This window comes from Protopterus annectens, chromosome 4.part1, assembly GCF_019279795.1.
Source record: "Protopterus annectens isolate FY-2018-M chromosome 4.part1, PAN1.0, whole genome shotgun sequence".
NCBI lineage: Eukaryota > Metazoa > Chordata > Ceratodontiformes > Protopteridae > Protopterus > Protopterus annectens.
This window is the reverse complement of record NC_056734.1, coordinates 587130785-587155562: the sequence shown is the minus strand read 5'-3', so window position 1 is coordinate 587155562 and position 24778 is coordinate 587130785. Positions and strand designations below refer to the sequence as shown.

The 24778-nt window shown below is 39.0% G+C and overlaps 1 protein-coding gene across 1 annotated transcript in view; it reads right to left on the bottom strand.

Annotated features, from left to right (window-relative positions):
* Window positions 1-2865: 2865 nt before the first annotated feature.
* Window positions 2866-24778, bottom strand: part of UTS2B (urotensin 2B) — a 59332-nt gene continuing 37419 nt past the window's right edge. Inside the window, exon 5 of the mRNA XM_044070918.1 lies at window positions 2866-3183. Within this exon, the coding sequence (XP_043926853.1) occupies window positions 3158-3183 (26 nt within the window). The 3' untranslated portion in view covers window positions 2866-3157. The remainder of the gene's footprint in view (window positions 3184-24778) is intronic.

The following is a 24778-nucleotide window of genomic DNA, read 5'->3' as shown; positions in this document are numbered from 1 at the left end:
ACTTGCTTTTTTGGTCTCCTGGTTTTCTCTACAGTTTTTCAAGTTTGATAGATTGTATGTGTTTTACAGTATGATGTTTTACATAGGGACACCATTTCCATTATAAACAAACATAGGAAAATCCTTCAAATGGATGAGATATTGTGACTACTTGTTTGTGTAAAATTCCACTGATTTCATATTACAGGGGACAGAGTGTGGATGTCTTACAAATGGTTATTTTGTTATACCTAGTCAGTCTAGTGTTAGAAATCTGGGCCCCTGGGGTACATTCCCCTGTGGTGGTTGTATAGTCTGATCATTGACTTCTTGGAAGTTTGTAGCATAAAACTGGACTGGAGGATGTATAAGTGCACTAGCTATATAGTAATTTATGTTATTCAATACCCATGTAACTTATTTTATGTCGATGAGGCTAAAATAAGATTTGCTACTAGAATTAAACAACATTAAGGGAATATGCATAACAATATTAAAGAAAGCCCTTCAGCAATTCATTATAATAAATGTCAGAAACAGTAAATGATGGATTTGAAGGTTACAGATTTAGAACAAATATATTATAATGCCAGGAATTTGTTAATTATAAATAGAAAATTGCAATGTAAGGAAATGTTTTATATTAAAGTTATATATCAGTACCTAGTGGCCTAAATCAAAGCTGTAATTGGAAGGTCTTTCTTAATAAACAAGTTATTATGCCATTCATTTAAACTATTTGTTTAGTGTGTGTTTTTAGTTTTATTTTTCTTTTATCATTCCTGGAAGACAAATTTCCATGGTGCCAGGAGAATACACTTTTCTTTTTGTGTCTGGAATAGTGCTGTGCTTTTTGTATTTTTTCTGTCATTTATGTTTAGTTTTATATTTCACTCTTAGTGCAGTCTTAATTATCTGTTAAACTGAAGTGGGGATATGGCATGTTGTGGTGAGGTGGCACAGTGTTGCAGTAGATAACATTGTCATCTCACAGCAAGAGCTTCTCTGGTTCACTTCTCAGCTGGGGTACCTTCTGTGTGGAGTCTGAATGCCTTCCTTATGTTTGAGTGGATTTTCTCCAGGTGCTCCAGTTTCCTCCCACATTCTAAATACATGAAGTAGATGAACTGGACATTAAACTGGCATGTGTATTTGTGGTAATGTAGAAAGTTATGGCAGGGCTAGCCACCTGGCAGTGTGATCTTTGTCTCTAGATGATTGCCACTGTTGAAGTGACATCATTAACCCATGTGCAAAAACAGGAAAAAGGAGTTGTAGATGGATGGATGGATGGATACATGGATGGCATGTGGTATGACCATTTAACTATGTGTATGTTTTCCATATCACTGCTCCATCTTGACAATATAAACCTGTACCTGCACTACCTGCTTCAGACTTATCTAGAATGTTGTATTTGCTTTTCGCTGTGGTAAAATGTGTTATGAACACATGGACCATATGTCTGAGCAAATGTAATAGACTTAAATGACAAATAGTGTTAAGTAAAATGGACTTCAGTATACCTGAAACATGAAAGCTGATATCTACATAACCCAATCATCTTGACATGACATTAAATTTCACAACTGTGGCATAAATATACTAGCCAAAACACAGAAATAGTAAAATGTATTTACAAATAAAATTAAAAATATTATATTAGATAATTTTAGTGAAAGAAGACCAAAAGTAAGTAAGTGTGTGTGTGTGTGTGTGTGTGTGTGTGTGTGTGTGTGTGTGTGTGTGTGTGTGTGTGTGTGTGTGTGTGTGTGAGTGTGTGCCTGTGTCTGTGTGTCTGTGTGTGTGTTTGTTTGAGTAAATATGTACACATATATTAGAGAATACAAAACTCTTCTGTACTCAGAAATACGATACCGATGTATTGCATAATGATAGTTTAGTACCCAATGCTATAAAGTAAAAATGACAAAGGAATTTAATGTATCTTTGCTATATATGGCATGTACAAGTCAGAATGAACATAAATATGATGAAAAAGGATGGCAAAAGCATGTCACAAACAATATAAAATACTGACAAATTCAATTATATATTGTAAAAATATGTGTGTCAGTATCGTCAAACTAAATTGATTGCTGCTACACAAATAAAAAAGCAGATCAGCACATCTATAGTTGTGAGTGACTTGCCACAAAGAGCAAAAGAGAGAAACAGTAGGTTGTTTTTTTACTTAAACTACATGTAAATGTTTTAAACAACACTGTCTTTTATGTCTTCTAACTAGACATAGTTACAAGAATTGGGCCTGTAATTGTATAAACAGTAAAATGTAACAATTAGATTTTTCTGCATTTCTTTTAAATCATATTTTAAATCGAAATAGATTCAGTGTGTGCCATTATAAAGCAAGAAAGAACCACATTTCTATAAAGTGTTCTATTTCATCTGAATATGTTCAGTATCCAACATGTGCTCTTAAGTTATCGTAATATTCCTAATCAGGCTTCACTTCTACATTTCTTAACATGAATTCTGTTTTTTTTTTTAGCAAAACTTGAAAATAAATATATGTTCTTTAGCATTAGTTTGTAAATCTATTTAGTTTCATTCAATGAACTCGTTTATGTCTTTCGGCTTTTCCCGGTTAGGGGTCGCCACAGTGGAACTCCGGTCCACTAACGATTGGCAGTAGAGTTTTACGTGCCTTGCAAAAAATAAACACATCTTGCAGTAAGCAATTGTGACTTAGCAACAATATACAACTCTAATTTAGTATGAAAAATTATTTATCGGTAACTGTGCAAAATGACTATATAAGTTTGAGTGGCAAAATATAATTTTAACACACCTCACTGCAGCCTACAAAGACTTGTTTCACATTAAGAACAGATTTCTGCATTTAGATATTTAATTATCAGCTCTTTATTCACATCAAGTGATTTAATATATTACAGTCATCTGGAGAGTATTATAGAAATAGTAAGAGTACTCTTTTAATTACAGTTTTCACAAGTGATAAATATGTAAGTGTGCTCATACATACTTGATTTAGTAAGAAATCAAAGTATAAAATCACCTGAGATATTGGTAACATTATGATTACAGTACATTACTTAGAAAGTCTCTTAGTGATATCCTATGGCCAATATACATCATGTGCTACATTCACAAATTTTGTCCTTGATTCTGCATATCCTCTCATATATTCTGCATATCAGACGCAGTATTTCCAAAAACAAGCTGAAAAAGAAAAAAGAAAATAAATTTAGTAACAAAGGAAAAAAATAAATAAATAAAATGCTTTTGTAATGAAATATAAATAGATAAAGAAAATGGAAATAAAAACTGAGGGAAGTTCAAAAGGCAAGACAAAGGCAAAAAACGATATATCTACAAATTGGTGTTAGGTGTGCTAACATTTAATCAAATTCTGAGGATCTAGAGAGCATAGGAGAAAAGGCCATGCTGCACCATTGGTTAAAAACAGAAATGCATTGTTAACAGTATTCAACACAGACTTTTGCCAAACTGATGAAGCAGCACAGAGGGACAAGTGAAACACAGCATTAGCCATATATAACAAACATTTGAAGAACTAGTGAAGTAATGTGCATGGAGAAGCTGCAAACATAATCTGTCTAGATAGCTGCAAGGCTGTTGGTACAGTACTGCAAAGAACCTTAAAGAACACTGCCCAAGGATGTCAAAGGGCTATTGTATAAGCCCTGCACTTTCAATATCCATGGCCTATCATGTCATAGCAGGTATGACTCACTTTTAAACAGCACTACATAAAGACAACACAGGTGTTAAATGCAAAAAGCTGTGACGGGGTGAGTTCAGAGTGGAGTTTGAAGGAGTCTGTGAGCTGATAAGTTCGGAGGAGGCAAACTGTTTTTGGCAAATAAGAGCTTTGTGTTTGCTATTGAGAGAGGCTGGCTCAAGGTAGTACTGTTTTCTTTTTTTATGTTGTTTATATGCCTAGCATTAAGACTATGATTGTTGTTTATTTAATAGCTTGTTCCAACTTATGCTAAGCATAGATCCCCTTATGAATTATTAGTGAAATGTTGAAGAAAACCAGCTGTCGCCTTTTTAAGCCAATGTAAATCAGTTATGTGTCTGCCCTTGAACTTAAAAAGGGTAATCATCACCTGTGGAACAATGAACCCCCTGTCAATATTTTTTTCTGTCCCTTACCTATATATATATATATATATATATATATATATATATATATATATATATATATATATATATATAGATAGATAGATAGATAGATAGATATAGTTATTTCATTGTCACACAATCTCAGGAAAGTCATTCTTGCTTGGAGTTAAAAAATTTAGATGAAAAATTTTGCTGAATGCCTGTAAAAAATGATTAAATGATACAATTAATTATACATGTGTTTTAAAGTTAACAAGATTGAAACATTAATATTATTGGTGGTTTTAAGTCATGTGGTATGTTAATAAATGTATTTCTAGTTTTTTTTAAGAAAGTATATGTTAGTCCTATAAAGTCTTGCCAACTATTTGAAGAAGAACATGCTTAGCATTTTAATGAAGTGTTGATTCTGCTATTTTTTTTCTTTTTATTGATTATAGTGTGTGAGTCTCCCTTAAAATGTCTGTGCACTTCTGACTAGGACTATTGAGATATTCAGACAGTCTTCCTGCAAGATACTGGAGGTGTGTTGAAGAAGAAACTGATGTCAGTGATGCTGATTTTAAGACTTGCAAGTTTATGAGGCTCATATAGTAGGACATTTTGCTTCATTTTAATTTTTCCAGGATAATATACAACCTCAGTTAAAGCAAGGGATTTGATATCACTTCATTTTCAGAACTCAGAATTGTAGTTGTTTTTGTTTTACTCTGTCATATTAAGGTGGATCCTTATGAGGGATCTTTCAGAGGACTAGCTGTTTCTTTTGTTCAAGCTAGCCATACAGCTCTGTAAACTTGGCTAGGAATGCAGCTGGGAATATTTGAAAACAGTTTGTTTGCCCTTCTACACACCTAGGTCTGTAGCTACTGAAAGTCAGTGATTTTCCTATTTGTGATGTAAATAAGAAAAGCTGGATTTAAGTAAGTGCACATTTCTTTCAGTCTGGATAGTTAGTTGGTTTTGGCTGTGAGTTATGTATTTTTTATACATACCTGAGTGTTGCCTGTTATGGTGGACAGTTATTAAGAAGGTAGTTTGGTAGGCTTGAGGTTAAGAAGGGGAAGAGAAAAGATCACTTACGTTTTCAGAGTATTGTGAGAATATGCCAGATGAATTCAGGAATTTGGAGTGGAGCTAAGAAGTGAACAGCAAACATGGATTGCAGCCGAGCTTACAACAACTGCTTAAAACGGTCACCTCAGTAATATCATTCAGTATGAACAGTTTGCTTAGAGCACTAACAGGAAGTAGACTAACTGTGTTGATTAGAAGTGATAGCCCTCATGTCATCTACAATAAACTCACCTGTCTCCTAAGGATATCAAAAATTATGTATATCAGAATTTTATTATCACAAGAGTGCCATTTCTCTACTTGAGTTGGCAAAGAGAAGAGTTGATGTTGTTGTTCTTTCGGCTTTTCCCGGTTAGGGGTCACCACAGCGGAACTCCGGTCTGCTAATGATTGGCAGTAGATTTTCATGAACGCCGAGGTGCCAGCTTGATGTCCAACCTTCAACGAAGGCATGCCCATTTACGCATGTCTTTTGAACGCCCACCCAACCACGGAGAGGACATGCAGACTCCACACAGAAGGCACTCCCCACACTCCAGCCGAGAATCGAATGGGAGGACATCTTGCTGTGAGGCAACAATGCTACCGCTGCACCACCGCAGATTGCTAAAGAGAAGAGTTGATAAGTAGTGTGATACCATTTAGGGTGAAAGACATTATAGCAGCCCCATCAAAAGCTCTTTTTTATTAAAGTATTAATATCATTGTGTGAATGCAACCTTAGAACCTCATTGTGTTCCTCCAGATGATATTTCTCACTACATTGTGGGCTTTCTGGCAGTTATTGAAACAGAAGATTAAAGATAACAGCTGCTAACAAACTGCTTCCTGTAGTCCAGGACCAGGAACCAAATGAGCAGCTGATTGATAGGATTTATAACTAGCTCCAAGGTTTTATAACCTCAGAATGATGTTGTTATTAATACAGTGATCTCAGCACCCCCCAAGGTAGTGTGAGAGGGACTTTTATCTCCCAAATAAAAAGCCAATAAGATTTCTGTTTGCCCTTCCAGCCGAGACCGAATGTACTTCTAGCTATCTGTCATCTATAGCATATAAGGGCAGTTTTAAGAAATTGACACCTCTAGTCCTTGTCAGGGTACAGATTGTATATCATGCAGTACGCTATCTTGTAACAATTGCACAGCCTGAATTATATGTTGGTAAAGTTGGTAACATGAGTCTGGTGGCTGTTGCTTTAATTCTACCATCATGACTCACCAAATGTTACAATGCGTTAGACATAATTGAAAATGTCATTCTGTATTTCATTAGAGGGAGGGTTTAAGTTCAACCACCTTGTATCTTCTCTCTCTTTCAGTTAATTTTCCTGAGAACTTGAAAGTGTGTATCCAGAAATGCAGTTTGTTACTGACCATAAACAGAATATCTGTGAAACCTGTAAAGATACATTTCTTGTGTTTCTGTTAGTCACAAAAGAAAAACACTGAACCTATATAGTATGTTTTAGACTGAAAACTGACAAGGAGGGAGAATACTGATAAGACAACGCTTTCAAATTCGATGTGAACTGAGAAATAATCCACTGTTTGCAAACTTTGTGAGGTGTATGCTTCATCAGTGCAAGACAGAATAAAGTCCGGTACCAAAAAATGTCAAACAAGAGGCAGATGAATAAAGGAATTTAAATTTTCTAAGTGACTGATGTCTTTGCACAATCACCTCATCAGAACAAGGAGCTCACCAAAAACTTTGAAACGTGCATCGTGACTTATGAGCTGCATAAGCTGAAAATGAATAAAAAAAAATGAAAATGAATCGAAAGTTTGAATTTGTAACCAGAGACCTATAGTATAGACAAAGCTTTCTGCAGCAAGTATTGTGTTAAGCAGAAGAAATCAGTGTTAAAGTGTTTAAAATGAAAGGCATTAATTTACTCAAAAGACTACTGGCCAGATTCAATAAACCCTACACGATCTATTTATACCGTGTGCATGTCGCACCTCCACGGACACAGTAGCATACTATTTTAGACTCTTTAAGTGGCTCTACACAGTGTGTAGAACTGTGTAAACAAGGTAAACACTGTGGCATGCTAATTACAGCATAAGCAGCTGAATTGTATGCTAATCAACCAATCCAAGATGGAGGAGCTAATCAACAAACTATAATGCAACCATATAGACTCAGTTCTGGTTTTCCCTGTGAATTCCAAAACCTACTGGAATAAATCCACAGAAAGGAGTCTACACAAAAAAATTGTTAGGGGCTGCTGTTGTTTTAATTCATGTGTTTGTGCAACAGGCTGAAGTCTATGCTGCTGCTGCTGCTAATAGACCACGGCCAAGAAGGAGAAGAGTTTTCAGACCCCAGTTAACTTATCACATTTTATATGACATAGAAATTGTAGAGTGCTACAGGGTGGATAGAGACACACTACAGGAACTCTGCAATCTCTATCGTCTTCAACTCACAGCCAGGGCAGACTGAGGGGAACCCATCCCAGTGGAGACAAAGGTATGTGTAGCACTTAGAATTTTAGCTACAGGTACATTTTAGCGACCAATGGGGGAAATGCTGGGGTGTCACAAGCATTGACATCCAGGATTCGCCATCAACTCCTGAATGCTATGCTACAACATGCCAGTGAACACATATTTCCCCATACTACTGAGGACATGGCCACAAATATGCAGGAGATCTACCTTGTAGCACACCACCCTGAAGTGCTGGGTGCCATAGATAGCACACATATAAAAAGTAAGACACCACCTGGGGAACAGGGAAAGGTTTACATAAATAGAAAGGCCTTCCACTCTATTAACTGCCAAGTCATGTGTAATGCCAAGGAAGTCACGCTGAATGTGTGTGATGGCAACCCAGACAGTTACCATGACTCAGATATCTGGCACATTTCCTAACTGTATCAGACATTCACTGTGGGGATATCCCACAGGGTAATTTACTGGGGGATGCAGGTTATATACTGGAACTGTGGCTGATGGCTCCCATCAGAAACACACACACACACACACACACACACACACACACACACACACACACACACACACACACACACACACACACACACACACACACACACACACACACACACACACACACACACACACACACACACACACACACACTGAAGAATGCCATAATGAGGCACATTCTCAAACCTGAAAAATTATAGACTGTGTGTTTGGGCTGTTGAAGTTGCAGTTCCAGTGCCTAGATACATTTGGGGAGCCCTGCAGTGCAATTCACATAAATGTACTGAAATATTCACTGTATGTGCCATGCTACACAACATCATCCTAAAAAAACAGCTTCAGCAGGATCAACAATGGGAAGCGGCACACATCCCATCATCAACAGCAAAGACACTACAGCCATACACAGGTGAGGAGTCACAGGAGGAACCAGCAGCTGCTGTGGGTGTAGGGAGACATAGGTGTACTCAATACACCCTCACACTGGCTAAGAGGCAACACGTAGCACACTCACTCACCACTTAAGGGGCTAAAACCTTCCTCCTATGCATATACACATAATAACACTGATGCAAGCAATGCTCACAACCTTTACCTACCTATGTAATGGTTGTGTAAGCCTAGCATAAGATTCAGCCACAAACTAAAACTGTAGCAACTGCTGTATTTACAAGTTACTGTTGAACCTGGATTGTATTGTTTAATAATACAAATGAATGGCATATCCTTGCATGTTGTTACATGGTAATGTAAGTAAGTAAAAGGTGGGTGATTAGTACAGAAATGACTTTAACATGTGACAGCAGAGACGTATTTGACTTATATGTGTCCATTATCAAGTAGTAGGCCTCAGGCATCAAAGATTCATACATTCATACCTCTCAAAAGTACTGCTGGTTATCGAATGTCTTCACTTTAGCACCATACTTTTGAACTGGAAAATCAAGAGAGAGGTTAGGAAATAATGAGACTCATTTCAGTTTCAGACCTCACAACCCTCACAAGATCATTAATAGTACTGATGCAAAAAATGTTTGATTTTTATCAACTGTCTAACTTTCTAAGACCAATATAAGTCAAAGATGCAATTACCAAATCAACATCACAAATGCAGATATACTAAGAACTAAGTCAGCTATGAACCCTGAACATTAGACACAGATGTTATGTATCCTTGAATCCAAAAGACAGAAAACAGGGATATAGCACAGTTATCATCACTTGCATAGAGTGTTGTGGGGGGATGGGGGGCAGGAAACCTAGGCTGATACAAAAGGTCGGTAAGTGTGTGCTAGTAAGAAAGAAATGCAGGCAGACATTTGGATAAAGTAACAAATCACCAGTGAGACAAAGTGAGCTTTAAGCTTCTTGGGTGAACCATGTAACTGTTGTGTGTGTGTCTGTATAAGTCCTCCAGGTGAAATAGGTGTGTGAGTGTCTGCATGAACACAGCCAAGCTCTGTGCTAGCTCTATGTCTTGGCATATCAGACAGGTGTGAGCCATACATGGGAAAGGGGGCAGTTCATCATTATCATACCCAACCAGGAGAACTGTCTGTGCCAGGAGTTGGAATGGCACATCTATGCTGATGCTCAGATGCACTGCTGCTACCTGAACATGAGTGATATCTGCTGGACTAGTTCCCCTCATGAAGATGCCCAGGACAATGACCCCATGTCCTGCATTGTATGGATGTGGACACCTCAACCACTGATGGAGCAGTGAAAGTAGTGGCACTATGGGAGCATGATAAGGTATGGCCACATTGACTAACAGCAGATGATGTGGCTGACCTGTGCCCATGAGGATGGCATCCCCCTCCCAGTAGATGTTTCATCACAAACACTGCCCACTCTAATGTGTCATTCATCTGATCCACTGAATTGGCAACATGGTCGAGGCAGTCACACAAGTCAACCTGTGCTGCATGTATAACCCTAAGCATTTCACTGTAGGACCTATGAGAGTATGCTTGTGCCTCTATGATGGCCCTATACATACATAGAGTGGCAAGGAAAGATGCACGCCTCCTCCAAGTACCCCTAACAACCATCCTTTGTGGCACCTTGCCACACTTTTGTTATGGCCAGAGTCAACAGGCACTAAAGCCACAGTGACCACAGTTCCCTGATCAAGTGTCTCATGCTCCACCTGTCCAATATCTGAGGGCTCACTGGAATGGGTTGGCATTGACCTACTGGCCCAATGGAGTTACAGGCGATGGCTGAATGTCAACTTCAGTGTCAGATTCAACCTCTGCACCCCAGACCATACCCCTGTTTGACCACCATCATCATCAGAGTCTGCTGATACTCTGACATGAGGTAGTAAATCTCCTATACTTCCACTGTCAGGATCACCTGTGATAATAAGCAGCAAACACAGGAAAGAAAAATAATAGCTACACTACTATAGTCAAATGCATGCTAACAAAGCAGCAGTGGTTCCACCATTACAGACAGTACAGCAATACACACAACAGTCCTTACACACACATCACACGCATATGGATAAAAGTTACATATTTCTTTGAAGTGCTCATCACCACTGACAAAAAAAATATTTGGATTACCATGTACAGTTGATGATATGCCTCCCGTGGATGATGGTCCTGGAAGAAGTTAAGCAATAGTTAAGGACAACATCATCACAATTAACAGTAACACAGGGGGTTAAAATGTGTTGCCCCTTATATGTTCATTAACTATATTTTCAACAAGAACTTGTATGACAAGTCCAACCTAAACCCATGTGTAATCAATCAGAATGTGTTGTTAACTGCAGCAATCAGCAATCCCTCCAAAGCAACTTATTGTTAAACAGAACTAATGTATTGTGTAAATATTTTGCTATACAAGGGGATTTAACAATTGAGAGACATAAACCTACCTGGAAGCTCCTCCTGGGACATACTTGCTGTCCCTGAAACAGCACCATCAATGTCAAGAACATGCTATTTTATACTTTCCTGGGAAGTGTCTGGATCCCTTCATTTGCTATTACTGGTGGATCTAATGCAGTCCCTCCCGGTACCCATCTGATCAAGGGCCACAGCAGCTGCTCTCCTCCATGCAGATGAGATCATGTCAGTGGCCCTGTGGTGCACCTGATCATACGTTCTGCTGTGGTCACCTACTGCATTCACATTAGCAAATATTTGTTGGCAAATTTGCATTCTGCCTGACATATCTCTCCATCCACTCTCAAGCAGAAAGGCACCATGTTGCCTAGGGTTTACCTGACAATATCAAAAGCCGAGATGATCAAAGAACACATCATTGAGATGAAATGAATGAAAACCCATTTCAGCAAATGACTGGATCAACAAAGATCTTCCCAGGGTAAGTAACCTGTTGGCCAACAAGGTGATGAACTTTGCCCTTTTCACAATTGTAGTGCAATCTCAGAGTTGGTATATTTAGTTAGGGGGTGTGGAGGCTTAGCCTCCCACTTGGGTGAGTTGAGGATGGTGTGGTTTAGCTTTTGTGAGTTTTTGAATGAGTGATTACTCACCCTGGGTAGATTGTTGTTGATCTGGTATTTTTCTGAACCAGGTTTTCATTCATTTCATCTCAATGATGTAGTCTTCGATCTTCTGGGGTTTTCAAATTCTGAAGTAGACCAGTCACCTGAAAGCTTCCACAATGACCTGATTCTTTGGGACACTGAAGGGGAGGTTGCGAGGACTGAGACACCTGAGTACCATAGTCCTAGTTGACCTACCACACAATAGAAGGATAATACAATAAGTATCATACAACTAAACAATTCCTGATTCCAGGTAAAACAGAAAAAGTAGCATTTACTATTACCCACTAGAGAAACATAAAGCAGTCAAAATATTGAAATATGAAAAACAGGAATTGTGTGGTTGTAACATATTACATTCACACACAAAGCAAGGCTGGATGCAAAACAAAAAGAGTAACAATAGCAACATATCTTTGTTTGTGCCAAAACAGAAATGCAGCTTTGCTCCGCCACCCCCAAAAGAACAGACAAATGACACATTCTGCTAACAACCCATCAATGAAATGTTAAAACTGCTATCAAATGAACTATCTCTGAAACATGTCTACAGAGTTAACACAAGACTTTCCATTTTAAGCTATTGCCAATCATGTATACCTGTGAAATGCCCTGACAAACATGAACATGCCCATGTCATCAGTATACTTCTAATTAATGCATACAGATAAAAGTAGCATTTACTAATTGATGCATATATAATATTAAACAGATTTTCCTTAATGACATTTCAGCATATGCACTATATGCTGAAAAATGCAAGCATACCTTCTCAAGGTCAATATTCTTCAGTTCAGCTATATTTCAAAGTAATAGCCTCTTTTGTGTTCACCACATAAACAAGTCTCCTCATCTTCAGGTTCCCTAGTTACACAGTTGCCTTTTTATGGTGTAGATTCAGGGCTGTGAGCAGGGTGAATATGCAAATGAGGTGCAAACTCATTAGAATTGCTGAATCCCAAATACTTTGTTCTGTGTATCAAATGTAAACATAATGCAGGCAGTCCATCTGTATTTGTTGCTAATGGTTTGCAACTGTGAATGACAACTGGTAGGGAGAAGGAAAACACAACAGCAATGCAGACTGCCCTACCTCCAGTGGGTGTGTCAGGTTAGACTTACAAAGTGTAGAAGTAATTTTATCAAGGTTGGAAATGTAAGTAAGCAGCACATAATTCACAAGTTCTGTTCATTAAGATCCAACCTCCCCTTCATTTGTTGACAATTGTATATTATTGCCATTTAATATTCTCACACATTTTATGGGCAATGATATAGAATGCCTTACAGACCACATGTCTCAGATTACTGGTCAGACAAGACAAGAATGAGTAACACACACACACATAGGTAAGAGAGAGCTACATGTTTGCAAGCAATCGTCATAAATGGTTGTGTGATCACTCAGTGCACTACATCCAAAATTAATACATGTACAAATAACAGTCATATGGTTTGTTAGTACTGTCAATGGTGTTGCAGTTGGCTGTATGCAGAATGATTTCAGTCCCCTGCTGCAAAGATCTTTGTTTGGCAAAGAGAAATAATGTACCCTTACTGTGTTCTGAAAGTTCATTGGAGTGAGAGTTCAAATCCAGACCTATGTAAAATGTTTCATGTGTACTAAAACCATTTTTTAGTATTTATTTCACAGATTGCTTTTCTTCATTTCAACTACTTTTCCATTTTATTTATTTATTTTTGTTTTGCCTATGTTTGCGCAGTGTGCAGCTTAGTGGAAACTGAGAAAATGAAAGTCAGATTAGGCTGTGTTTATCTCATTTGTGCAATGCTTAGCAGTGTGCAGACCCATACTAGTGGCCCACACAGGAAGCAGACAGAACACCTGCAGACAGAGCATCTGTAAAAGTGTAAAGGTCAAAAAAGATACATTGTTGAAATTTTTGCTTTCCATCATGCAACGCTGCTAAGCGATATTACCCAGCAGTTAGCAAGGTTCCCAACACTTTCAGCCATCAAACATCTGCAGACTGGACAAAGGCAGTCAAAAACTGAAAATTGATATATTCAATTAAATCTGTTGGCCACCATGCAAACATTCTAAGTGGCCTTGCATGGTGATTAACATTGAGAACTTAAAGAATGAGTAGTAAATTATGGAAATCTCATATAATTGCTTCTGCCGTAAGCAGGTGTAAGTGTATGGCTAGAATACAGATGGCGCTGGGTTTTAGTATAGGGTGTGAAACCTATTTTTACTGTTGTGATAGTGCAGTCTATAGCAATGAACTGAAAAATATACAAGTGTTATTTCAACATTCGCGTGGCAACAGATATAAGTCTAGGGCTGCTATGCACATGGTCCTGGGTTCTAATACAGGACATTTCAGAAATTTTTACTGTTGTCCCATTTCCCATTTTATTAACTCTCACTTATAACATTAGATAGTGGAGCTGATATGAATTATATGTATGAGTGATAAGACACCCTTATTGTGTTTTCAGATGCATGACAGAGGATATAATGTCTATTATATTTCTGTAAGTATAATTCTGCTATCTGGACTTGAATGACTTTCATAATTAAATATGACACGTACACAACTGGATCTATATGCAAGAACCTTGTCAGGACACACACATACATGTGCAACACCTCAAACTGTTACCTGAGTTTATGAATGATTCCTGACTATGTCTGAGCAGCATTTCTTCTGTGGCAAAGATAGAAAATCACCACTGTGGAAGAAAATGTTTTGCCCTTATGCCTAGGTTTGAATCCAACACTTTACAAATAAAATTTATCAGTGTATAAAGCCAAAAATAAATGTGTAAGGTCATGACATTTATGCCCCCAGTACACACCTGCAAACTTAACTCACCTAACAGATACCTTCCAATTTTCATTATGTATTTTCAAGCTACAACAGCAAACACCCTTCAAACTAAGGTCAAGTGTAAGATTAATCTTCCAATTTAAAATATTTATTTCATCCCTGCTTAGCACTGATGATCTCTGGTTAACATTGTGCAAATGTGATTGCACTGTTGCTCAGGTTTGTGCACTGCCAGTAAACATAATAACAGGAATTGGTGGAAAATCATTAGTTGCCATTGCTCTAGTTCTGGTGTTAGACATGTCTGAAGTTATAGGGGAAGGTGCCCAGTTTAGGGCACAGAGGGGGAGTGTTCATGAGTCCAGGGTATATACTGGACTCCTGGTAAAGCACCACAGCCAAAGGATTCTGTAGGAGGAGCATTCTGACTCCCAGTACAAGTCTGAGGCTTGCAGAAGTTTGTCTCAGGCTCTATCCAGTGCAGCTGTCATACAACATACTGGAGAGCAGTGTAGGCATCATTTTAATGACCTACAGAGGTGCAAGAGGGATACCCTAAATCAGTGGTTGAATGAATTTCAAATTGCTGACATCCAACAAATGTGTAAGTATGATACTAAGAGAGTATTTGTAATACATAGAAAGCTAAATGTAGTCAAGACTGGCATGTATAATGCTCTTCTGTCCTTTTTCTGTTCTTTCCACAGCTAATACAAAAATATAATATAATTGACGGGCTCATGCTGATCGAATGGAGAGACTGAGATGAACAAGTGGTATGTAGGCAGGACAAGAGAAGTATTATTGCAGCTTTAAAAGTTAAAGATAGATTTTAGTTTTTTTATACAGTTGTAGCAAATTGAGCATGCATATCCTAACTGAAAAACTAAGTATGTGTACATTAGTCTGTAGTACAAGCCATCTTTAGGAGTCAAATATAAGAGTTGTAGTCAGAGGTTGCAGGTTCAAATACCACAAGTAACGGCTATACAATACTACATTTCTTTAATAATATTACATAAAATTAAACTTGATAGCAGTGGCATAAATATCCTATTGTTAACTGTGATCTCTATAACTGGACCAAGCATATGTGCAACATATGCACATTTCAAGGATTACTTTCAGAAATCTTTAGTTATAGTGTGTAGTTGTTAGGATGTATACTTATATGTAAAACTTCATATAAAATAGTTGTATAATTGTGTTAATGCATTGTATGTCACATATTATGGTACTATTTTTTTCTCTCACCCCAACCCTTATCTCTTTCTTTTCTATGTGTCTTCAAAATGTCTCCATGTCATTACTCTGTAACAAATCATTAAATGCTTAACAGTACAACAAGGTAGGCCAGTCTCAGTGGATCAGCCTGCCCCCACTCCACTGGCTCTAGCACTGATACCCAGCATGTCTGGGACCCAACCTGGCAGCATTGCCTCTACTGACCTTGCAGTACCTGCCCACTCAGGTAGTACCGCTCTGGCAGATGGTGCTATGGTACTCTCTGGGAGTAGTGGTGGAGATGGGGATTTAATCACCTGTCTGGAGATGTCAAGGTTGGGACCTAGGATTATGCACTGCACCACTGGTGTATTATTATGCCAGATGGAGTGGCTGCTTTCCATCATGGTACATAGGAGGAGAAAATGTCAAGCACTCCAGCCACTAGCTGACTAAGGGGACAGTGATGACAGTTCAGTAAACGAGGACTACATTCTCACTGTCCTCATGTTTGATGGGCATGAGCCTGGTTTATCCCCTCCCTCACCCCAATCATGGTGTCCCCAACTTTGTGTCCCTCACCATCCCTGTGTCTTGTCTTGCTTGTCTTGTTTGTTTGCATGTGTTTCCTCACCTACCCAGCTTACCTGATCCAGAATACCAATATCCCTGAATTACTGAATTAAAAAAAAGTACACGTCCCACAAAAAATATTGCCCCATACAAAGTTCTCCATTTCACACATGTGTCTTCCTGACACACTTGATTCAATCCAATTGGCTATGCAATACAATTATATTGCTGTCACCCCTCTTTCTGGAGGTGACTGTCCAAATTCAGCTAATACTCTGCACATATTTTCAATTTTCACTGTTAAGAAATGGATAGCTATGGTTCTTTCATACCTCACTCCTGCACATTTCTGTATTTTTCCCTTTGTTCTTCCCTCTGCTTGCTCCCATTTCACCACTTTTCTATCTACTTCATTTTACCACCTACAATCTGGTAAAAAAAAAAGAATCACACGAAACCCACAAAAGTACCAGAAAAATCAATGGATCTCTTCACTTTTTTTGGCCTCTATGTTTGTGCAGAGTTTAGCATTGTACACTAATGCCAAGCAATGGTGAACAGCTATACAGTGCTGCAATTACCTACACTCAATGCCACTTAACCCCACTGTGCTATGTCATGCACGCACACACACATGCACACACACACACACACACACACACACACACACACACACACACACACACACACACACACACACACACACACACACACACACACACAAAATAACACATGCTGAATGTCATTGCATTGTCCCTATTTAAAAGTATTGAATAAACCTGGATTCAAACCCAGTATTATCTGGGCTCAAAAGAAATGCATCAATGTATTTACACCTGCTTCCACAGAGTCAGCTAAACAGTAGCTGTATTTCATACACTTAATACTAAGTCTTAAGCGTGTGTGGGAATGTAATGGAAATGTATATCTCACATGTGCAAACACTTAACCAACCATTGCACAAACCCACTGCTTGATGCTGTGCAATGCAACGTCACTATTATAAAGTATTAGTGCTGTTTACTGTCCATTTACTTTATGCCATGAAACTACATGTAGAAACCTAACAAAAAGAACACCCGATCCAGCAATATGTCACATATTTACAATGCAGTCATTTGTTTCCTCCCCCCATACACTCCAACCCTGGTCTCTCAGTACTTGTTCACAAATATATCAGCTACACTATATAAATTAATAACAAATGTGTGATACACAGTTCACATCAATCTGGTAACATACAGAACTAGAACTATCTTCACAAGTTGATCATGCCTACACATCCATCATCTGGGAATTATTAATCCATAGGTTCATAGGTTCATAGGTTCTTAAGTTGGTACTAGGCTATCAGCCCTAGGGCCTATACAAGCCTAGCCATAACAATTCCCTGGCTATTTCTTCCCACATTATTTACTTTCCTGGACCCCTGTCTAGCAGGGCGACTGACGTGATCCCTGGGGTGAATTTCCTTTCTCCCATCCAATCGTCAAGGTTCCTCTTGAAGAGGTCCAAAGAGGCACTCTGCTTGACATGTATGGGCAATCTATTCCAGAATCTGGGGAGTCTCTGGGTCAGGAACCTATCCCTCCAGCATGTTTTGTTTATTGTGATGACAAGGTTTAGATCCCTGGAGTGTGTAGCTCTGAGGGATTGGGATTTCTTTAAGTGTAGCATGTCCAACAGCTCTGGGCTTGACATGGCCATGTATGTTAAGCAGAGATCACCTCTGAGTAGACGATATGTGACAGAGTATAGCTGGAGTTTTTTAAGGTGGTCAGCGTAGGGCATCTGCTTTAGGCCTGTGATTCTTTTAGTGAGGTATTTCTGAGGCCTTTCCAGTTGTTGCAGATGTCTTGAGAGGTACATACCAAATGGGGCGTTGTATTCTATAATGGGTCTAATGAGGGATGAGTACAGTGGGACAATGACCTCCTTTTTTCTGGATGAAAAGCCCTTCGTGATGAGGTGTGCCACATAGAAGGATTTCCTGACTGTTGTGGCGATGTGGTTATCGAAGGTGAGACCACTGCCCACCTGTGTCCCTAAGTCTCTTATCACACTTTCTGTGTTTAGTATACTGCCACCTATATGGTAATTTATGGATACATGTTTTTTCCCAAAGGGGATAACAATACATTTCTTGGCATTGACCTTGAGCCCATGGCTCTGGCACCAAGCATCTGTTTCTGTAAGGCCCTTTTGTAGAGTATCCACATCATTTGGGGATTCAATAATGGCTCCCAGTTTGCAGTCATCTGCAAACTTTGTTAGCCAGAGTCCCTTAGTGTTGACCTGTACTTCAGAGAAGTAGATGCCAAACAAGAGCGGCCCCAGGACTGAACCCTGAGGTACTCCACTTGTCACTTGTCTGGAGCTGGATTTGGAGTCGGCTACTTTTACAGTGTGGGTTCTATCAGTAAGCCACTTAGCAACCCATTGGGTGACATAGGGATTAATGCCCAACTTAGTAAGTTTATCTATGATTCCAGAGTGGGGGATGGTGTCAAATGCCTTGGCAAGGTCTAGATAGGCTGTGTGGACCACCTTACCCTTGTCCATGGCTCTGGAGACTGATTCAAAGAAGTCAATCAGGTTCAGGAGACAAGATTGGCCCTTCACAAACCCAAACTGGGTGGGGTCCAGTGTTTGAAGGTTGCCAATGTCTTTGTTTATAAGTTCCATGATAATACGCTCCATGGCCTTGCAGATAAGGCTTGTCAGACTGATGGGACGGTAGTTTCCGGGATCCAAGGTGGATCCCCCCTTGTGGATTGGGATAACTGTAGCTCTGCGCCACTCAGTGAGCATGAAACCTGAGGTGAGGCTATGATTAAACATGACACTTAGGTGAGGTGCCAGTTCATATTGTAGTTCATGTAGTACACAGCCCGGGATGTCATCTGGTCCCATGGATGCTGTATTCTTGGTTTAGATAGTGTGTTTTGTACCTGTGTGGCCATTATTACTGGAATTTGGCAATCTTCCGGTATTGAGATGGGCCATTTAAGGGGTGAGAGGGGGGTGAAGTTGGCACTGAATCGATCTGCCAGGATATTGGCAATATCCTTCGGATCAGTATATTTAATGCCATTCTGTTTTAGCTCAAAGCAGATCTGAGCATTGCCATTTAGATTCTTGACATAGTTATAGAATGCTTTGTGGTTGTCTTTGGAATCTTTGGCAATTTTATTTTCGTAACTAGCTTTGGAGGATTTTATGAGGCATCTCAGTTTCTTACTGAGGCTAGTAAGGGAGTTTTTTGCATCCTGGGATTTTCCTCTTTTCTGCAAAAATGTCTTCCTTTTGTTATAAAGTTTGTTTATGGCAGGGACCACCAGATTGGCTTCCTTTTTTTGGATGAGAGCATTTTGGTTCTATTTGGGATGGCACGATTCATGCATGAGTGGATGTGCTCGTACAGTGCCTTAGTGTAGGATTCAGCAGTTGAACTTTCAGTTCCCGTCTGCATGGGTGTCATGAAGTTTGTCACTTCTGACTTGAGTAGCATGAAGTTGGCTTTGGAGAAGGTTTGTGGTGGTTTCTTTAGTGGGGGTGGGGGGGGGATGTGGATGTTAAGGGTGATTAGCTTATGGTCAGACCTGACTAACGAGGGGTGACCATAGGTATGGAGCATTGATTTCCCATGTTAGTAATGACCAGGTCTAGGATATTGGAGCCCCTGGTGGGACTATGGATTAGTTGATCCAGGGCGTTGGAATTTATGAATTCCAAGAACCGTTGTGCAAAGGTGTTGGGACATGAGTAGTTTTCCCAGTTAATGGCAGGGTAGTTAAAATCACCCAGTATTAGGGTGTTTGGTTCTATCTTAATATTTTCCAGTATGTTTAGAAAGGTGTAGTGAGAATCTTGGGGTATGGTGGGGGATCTGTAGCAAGCTACAATTTGGATTGCAGTCTATACACCTAATCAGCCTTATCTGCAAGGCTATGGAAAAAATCATCATAGACCTTATCCACAAGGACATAGACAATGTCCAGCCTCTTGACCCAATCCAGTTTGGTTTTGTCAAGTGTAGATCTTGCTTATTAAACCTAGTGGACTTCTTTGAGAATGTCGTCAAAGCCCTGGATGATGGAAAACAATATATACCATGTATCTTGATTTAGCCAAGGACTATCTCACAATCCCCCCATTCAGGTATCATAGAGAAATTCTCCCATATGGGGATTAGCCTATATATTACCAGATGGGTAGTCAACTGGCTCACCAATAGAATGCAGACTGTCAAAGTTGGGGAGTCCACCTCCACCATTAGACCAGTTACCAGTGGAGTACCACAAGCATCAGTGCTGGGCCCTCTACTGTTTAGAAACTATTTCTCTGAAGTCCAGGTGAAGGTAGATGCCCTGTAGCTTACTAAGTTTGCAGATGACTGTAAATTGGCACAGTCATATAGACTTTCCCAATTATGTTAACATGTTACAGAAAGGGCTGACAAAGACAAATGGTTGGTGCCAAACTAATGAACTGAAACCTAATGCCAAAAAAGTCTCATTGTCCCCTTTGGCAAAGAAGTAGCCCCTGCTAATTATAATATTGATAGCACCCTTTTTAAGCAAAAAACTCAGTGGTGTGAGACTTGGGAACACAGGTTGATAGTAATCTAAACTTTTATCACCATGTGTCCATAATGGTAAGAAAAGCATTCTACATTGTGCACCTCATAAATAAGGGCATTGCATCCAAGACCAGGGAGCCATAGCTCTACTGTACTTGACCCTTATCAGAGCACTAATTGTGTATAATGCTCCCTTCTGTGTGTACCCTTCTGTGTGTACCTCACCAGACACCTGCAGCAACTGGAGACACCACAGCGGTTTCTTACCAAGACAATCCAGGGCCTGCAAAAGATGACATAAATGGAAAAACTGAAAGCTTTGTCACTGTACTCAGTATCATACCGACTGCTGAGACGCTACCTGTGCCTGACCTATGGACCAGTCTTGAACCCTGCCCTAATGGAAATGTCGCACATCTGCAAATCAAATGGGACAAGAATAACTCACTTCAGGGATCTCAAGCTAGCCTGTGACATAAACAGAACATGCTGGGGTGACAGATATATCTGAATGTACCAAGTCCTGTGCCCGAGAGGATGCACGGTCCAAACCAAGTAGAAAGCTCCAAATAGACCAGCAAGGCAGCACAGAGTTCAATATATTTATTAAATACTGATAAATGAAACAAACTAGTTTCGGCCAACAGCCTTCTTCAGTGTAAAACAGTATAGTCAAGTTCATTTAAATCATCCTTTAAATACATATCAAGAGCCAATCAAAAGATTGAGCCCATGAATACTGATAAGTATAAAGATTATTTGTAATACATGTTTGGGGCACTTATAATAAATCATATAGATATACAATAAAAGTTGGTATATATACTCGGGTAAGGTCCATACATAACATGAATAGGTAACCAACAAGTTACTTACATGAAACAAAACAAATTATTAGTATATTCTAACAAATTCAATGACAATATATTCATACTTAGAATTGGTTTTTATTATGCCATACTGGAAGAGCCTCTATCACAGGCCATTCAACAGTTCTTGGTTAGAAAAAAACCATAGAAAAAAATATCAGATACTGACGTTCAAAAGACTCAGATATACTATGTCATAGAGGAGCATATGTAGGACTAAATAAATTTGGTATACATGAAAATGTATAAATATAGAGATTGGTAGTAGGCAAGGCAAATGATAAGCATAGAACAAAAATTAGATCAGCAGTAATGAGAATAACAGCCTGAATATGATGGCTTTAACACTTGTCCACCATAAACCTGACACCTATTATGTATATATATCAATATGGGTCAGTTATTAGGTATAACTTGTAATGGGCATTGGATAACTGTTATAGATATTGGAAAAATTTTTGGAAAAATTTTTTGGATGCTGTATCTTAGGGAACATATATTTGACGGCTATAGTGTATCTATCCACATATATATATCAATAAAGGTCAGTTATTGAATATAACTTGTAATGGACATGGGATGCAATGAAAAAGTATCAACAATATTAAAATCTACAGCCTAAACATAAAGGCTTGCACATATCTTGAAAAAGTAATGAGGGCTGTTATGTCTCTAGTACACCTATATAAGTGACACCATAAAAAGATGAGGAAAGAACTAACAATATATCTGATTCCAACTTAGATTTTGTGAAATCTTAACACCCTGTTCAATATTGAGCCAGGATGTTTTAACATTCAAAATCTTAAACAAATGTAAATGGGAAACCAATGAAAATTCCCCACTTGGTGTCCTATAGTTGAAGGTACTAATACTAACTCAATATATTCACTACAAGTGATCATTTAGTCCCGGGTGAAATAAAGCCCCCAGTGTAATAATCCAGTGTTTCTCCTTTCGATCCAATAACCCATGCCAACCTTGTTTGTTTGTTCTGTCCCCAGAAATGCGGTCAATGACCATAAAAGTGAATCTCGCTTGGGAGTGTTTTAATGTGTGTTGATATAGGGCACTGGTCTCCTTGTGGTTTTTGATATCACTGCGATGTTCGTTCATTCTAAATCTTAAGGCTCTGGAAGTTTGTCCAACATAGAATCCCCCACAGTAGCAAGAAGCCAGGTACACCACCCAGTCGCTACTGCAGTTTCCAAAGATCTTAATATCAAAACTTTACTAGTATTACGACTGGTAAATGCCTTGGATTTCAGCATATATTGACAGGAACCACAATGGCCACAGGGGAACGATCCAATGAGTTCATCACCATGAAGTGTCAGTTGTTTGTAAGTAGTCCCCCCACTTGCCATATGTTTAAAGTGTGAAAAGTAGGAACCTAGGGTCTTACCACGTTTATATGAGAAAAGACAACGGGTCCCAAAAACTTCAGCTTGTCATTGGCCAATAAAATGTTCCAATGTTTATTTATGATGTTTCTAATCATATTGATATTTCTGCTATAAGTGGTGATAAACCTAACACTTGTATTAGAAGAAGATGGATTTTTGTTTTTATATTGTAGTAAGTCGTCCCTCGCCAGACGATTAGCTCTGCTCTGAGCTGACAAAATATCAAATCCATCATAACCCCTGTTAATAAACCTCTGACTGAGATCCCTACTAGCCAGTTGATATTCCTCCATGTTGGAACTGAGACGTTTAATACGTATAAACTGGGATATTGGAATACTCCTGATTGTGTGGCGGGGATGTAAACTTGATGCATGTAACAGGGTGTTATATTGCGGGTACTTGCGGAAAACCCTCGTAGACAAAGTATTGTCTGGGTTTCTGTACACTGTGACATCAAAAGTTTATGGACTTTTATCAAAAGTCACAGAAAATTCAAGTCCCCAGACATTATCATTGAGATATTCAACAAATTCCCAAGTATCCTACATCAGCCCGCCACACCAACCAGCAGTCGTCCAGATAACGTCTCCAAATATCCATTTCAACCTGAAAGATGTTGTGTGATGTATCATAGATCATAAATTCCTCAACATAAGCCATGAACAGGTCAGCATATATAGGGGCAAATGATGCCCCCATAGCTGTTCCTTGTAGCTGCCAATAACATTGGCCCTGGAAGTACAGGACATTCTTATTCAACACATGCTCGGACATACATATCAGCAGGGTATTGAATCCCGGTGAATATAGGTTTACCCTTTCCAACCAGTATTGTAAAGATTGGAGACCCGCCCAATGGGGTATGCTTGTATATAGTGATTTTACATCCAAGGTACATAAGTACCACTCAGGTTCCAATTGGGTTTCCCTAATTAGCTGTAGAAATTGTGTAGTGTCCTGCAATCTAGATCTGATATGTCCCAACAAGGGTTTAAGATATTTGGTGAGAAAAGCTGATAGGGGTTCAGTCAGAGAGCCTATTCCCGATACTATGGGTCTACCCGGTGGTTTTTCCAAGGACTTGTGGATTTTCGGTAAAAGATATAGTATCTGTTTGGACGGTTCCGACACTTTAAGTGAGTCCAAGCTTTTCTTATTTATGATGCCTTCCTCAAAGGCCAATTGCAAAAAGGCGTCAATCTCTTCCTTAAATACTGGTGTGGGATCTATAGACATGTGCATATAGCACTTTGCGTCTGACAATTGAGTTAACCCTTCATGAATGTAATCCGCAGTGTTCCAAACCACAACTGCACCTCCCTTATCAGCAGGGACAATGACTATATCTTTATTGTCACACAAGGTATTCAAGGCTGTCCTGTCATCATTCGATAAATTGCTAGCCAGCATAATATGTCCCATGTTTTCAAAGTGAATATCCCTCAAGATGGAATCCATAAAAATGGATACATGTTTACTCATAGGGGGTTGGAAAGAGGACCTACCAAAACGGAAGTCCTCGGACGGTTCTGACCTATTATCCTCAAAGAAAAGCCTAAGATTTAATGTCCTACAAAAGTCATGTAAATCCTGTACTATGTGGTATTCCTGACTGAAAAAAGAAGGGATAAAGTTCAAACCTTTATT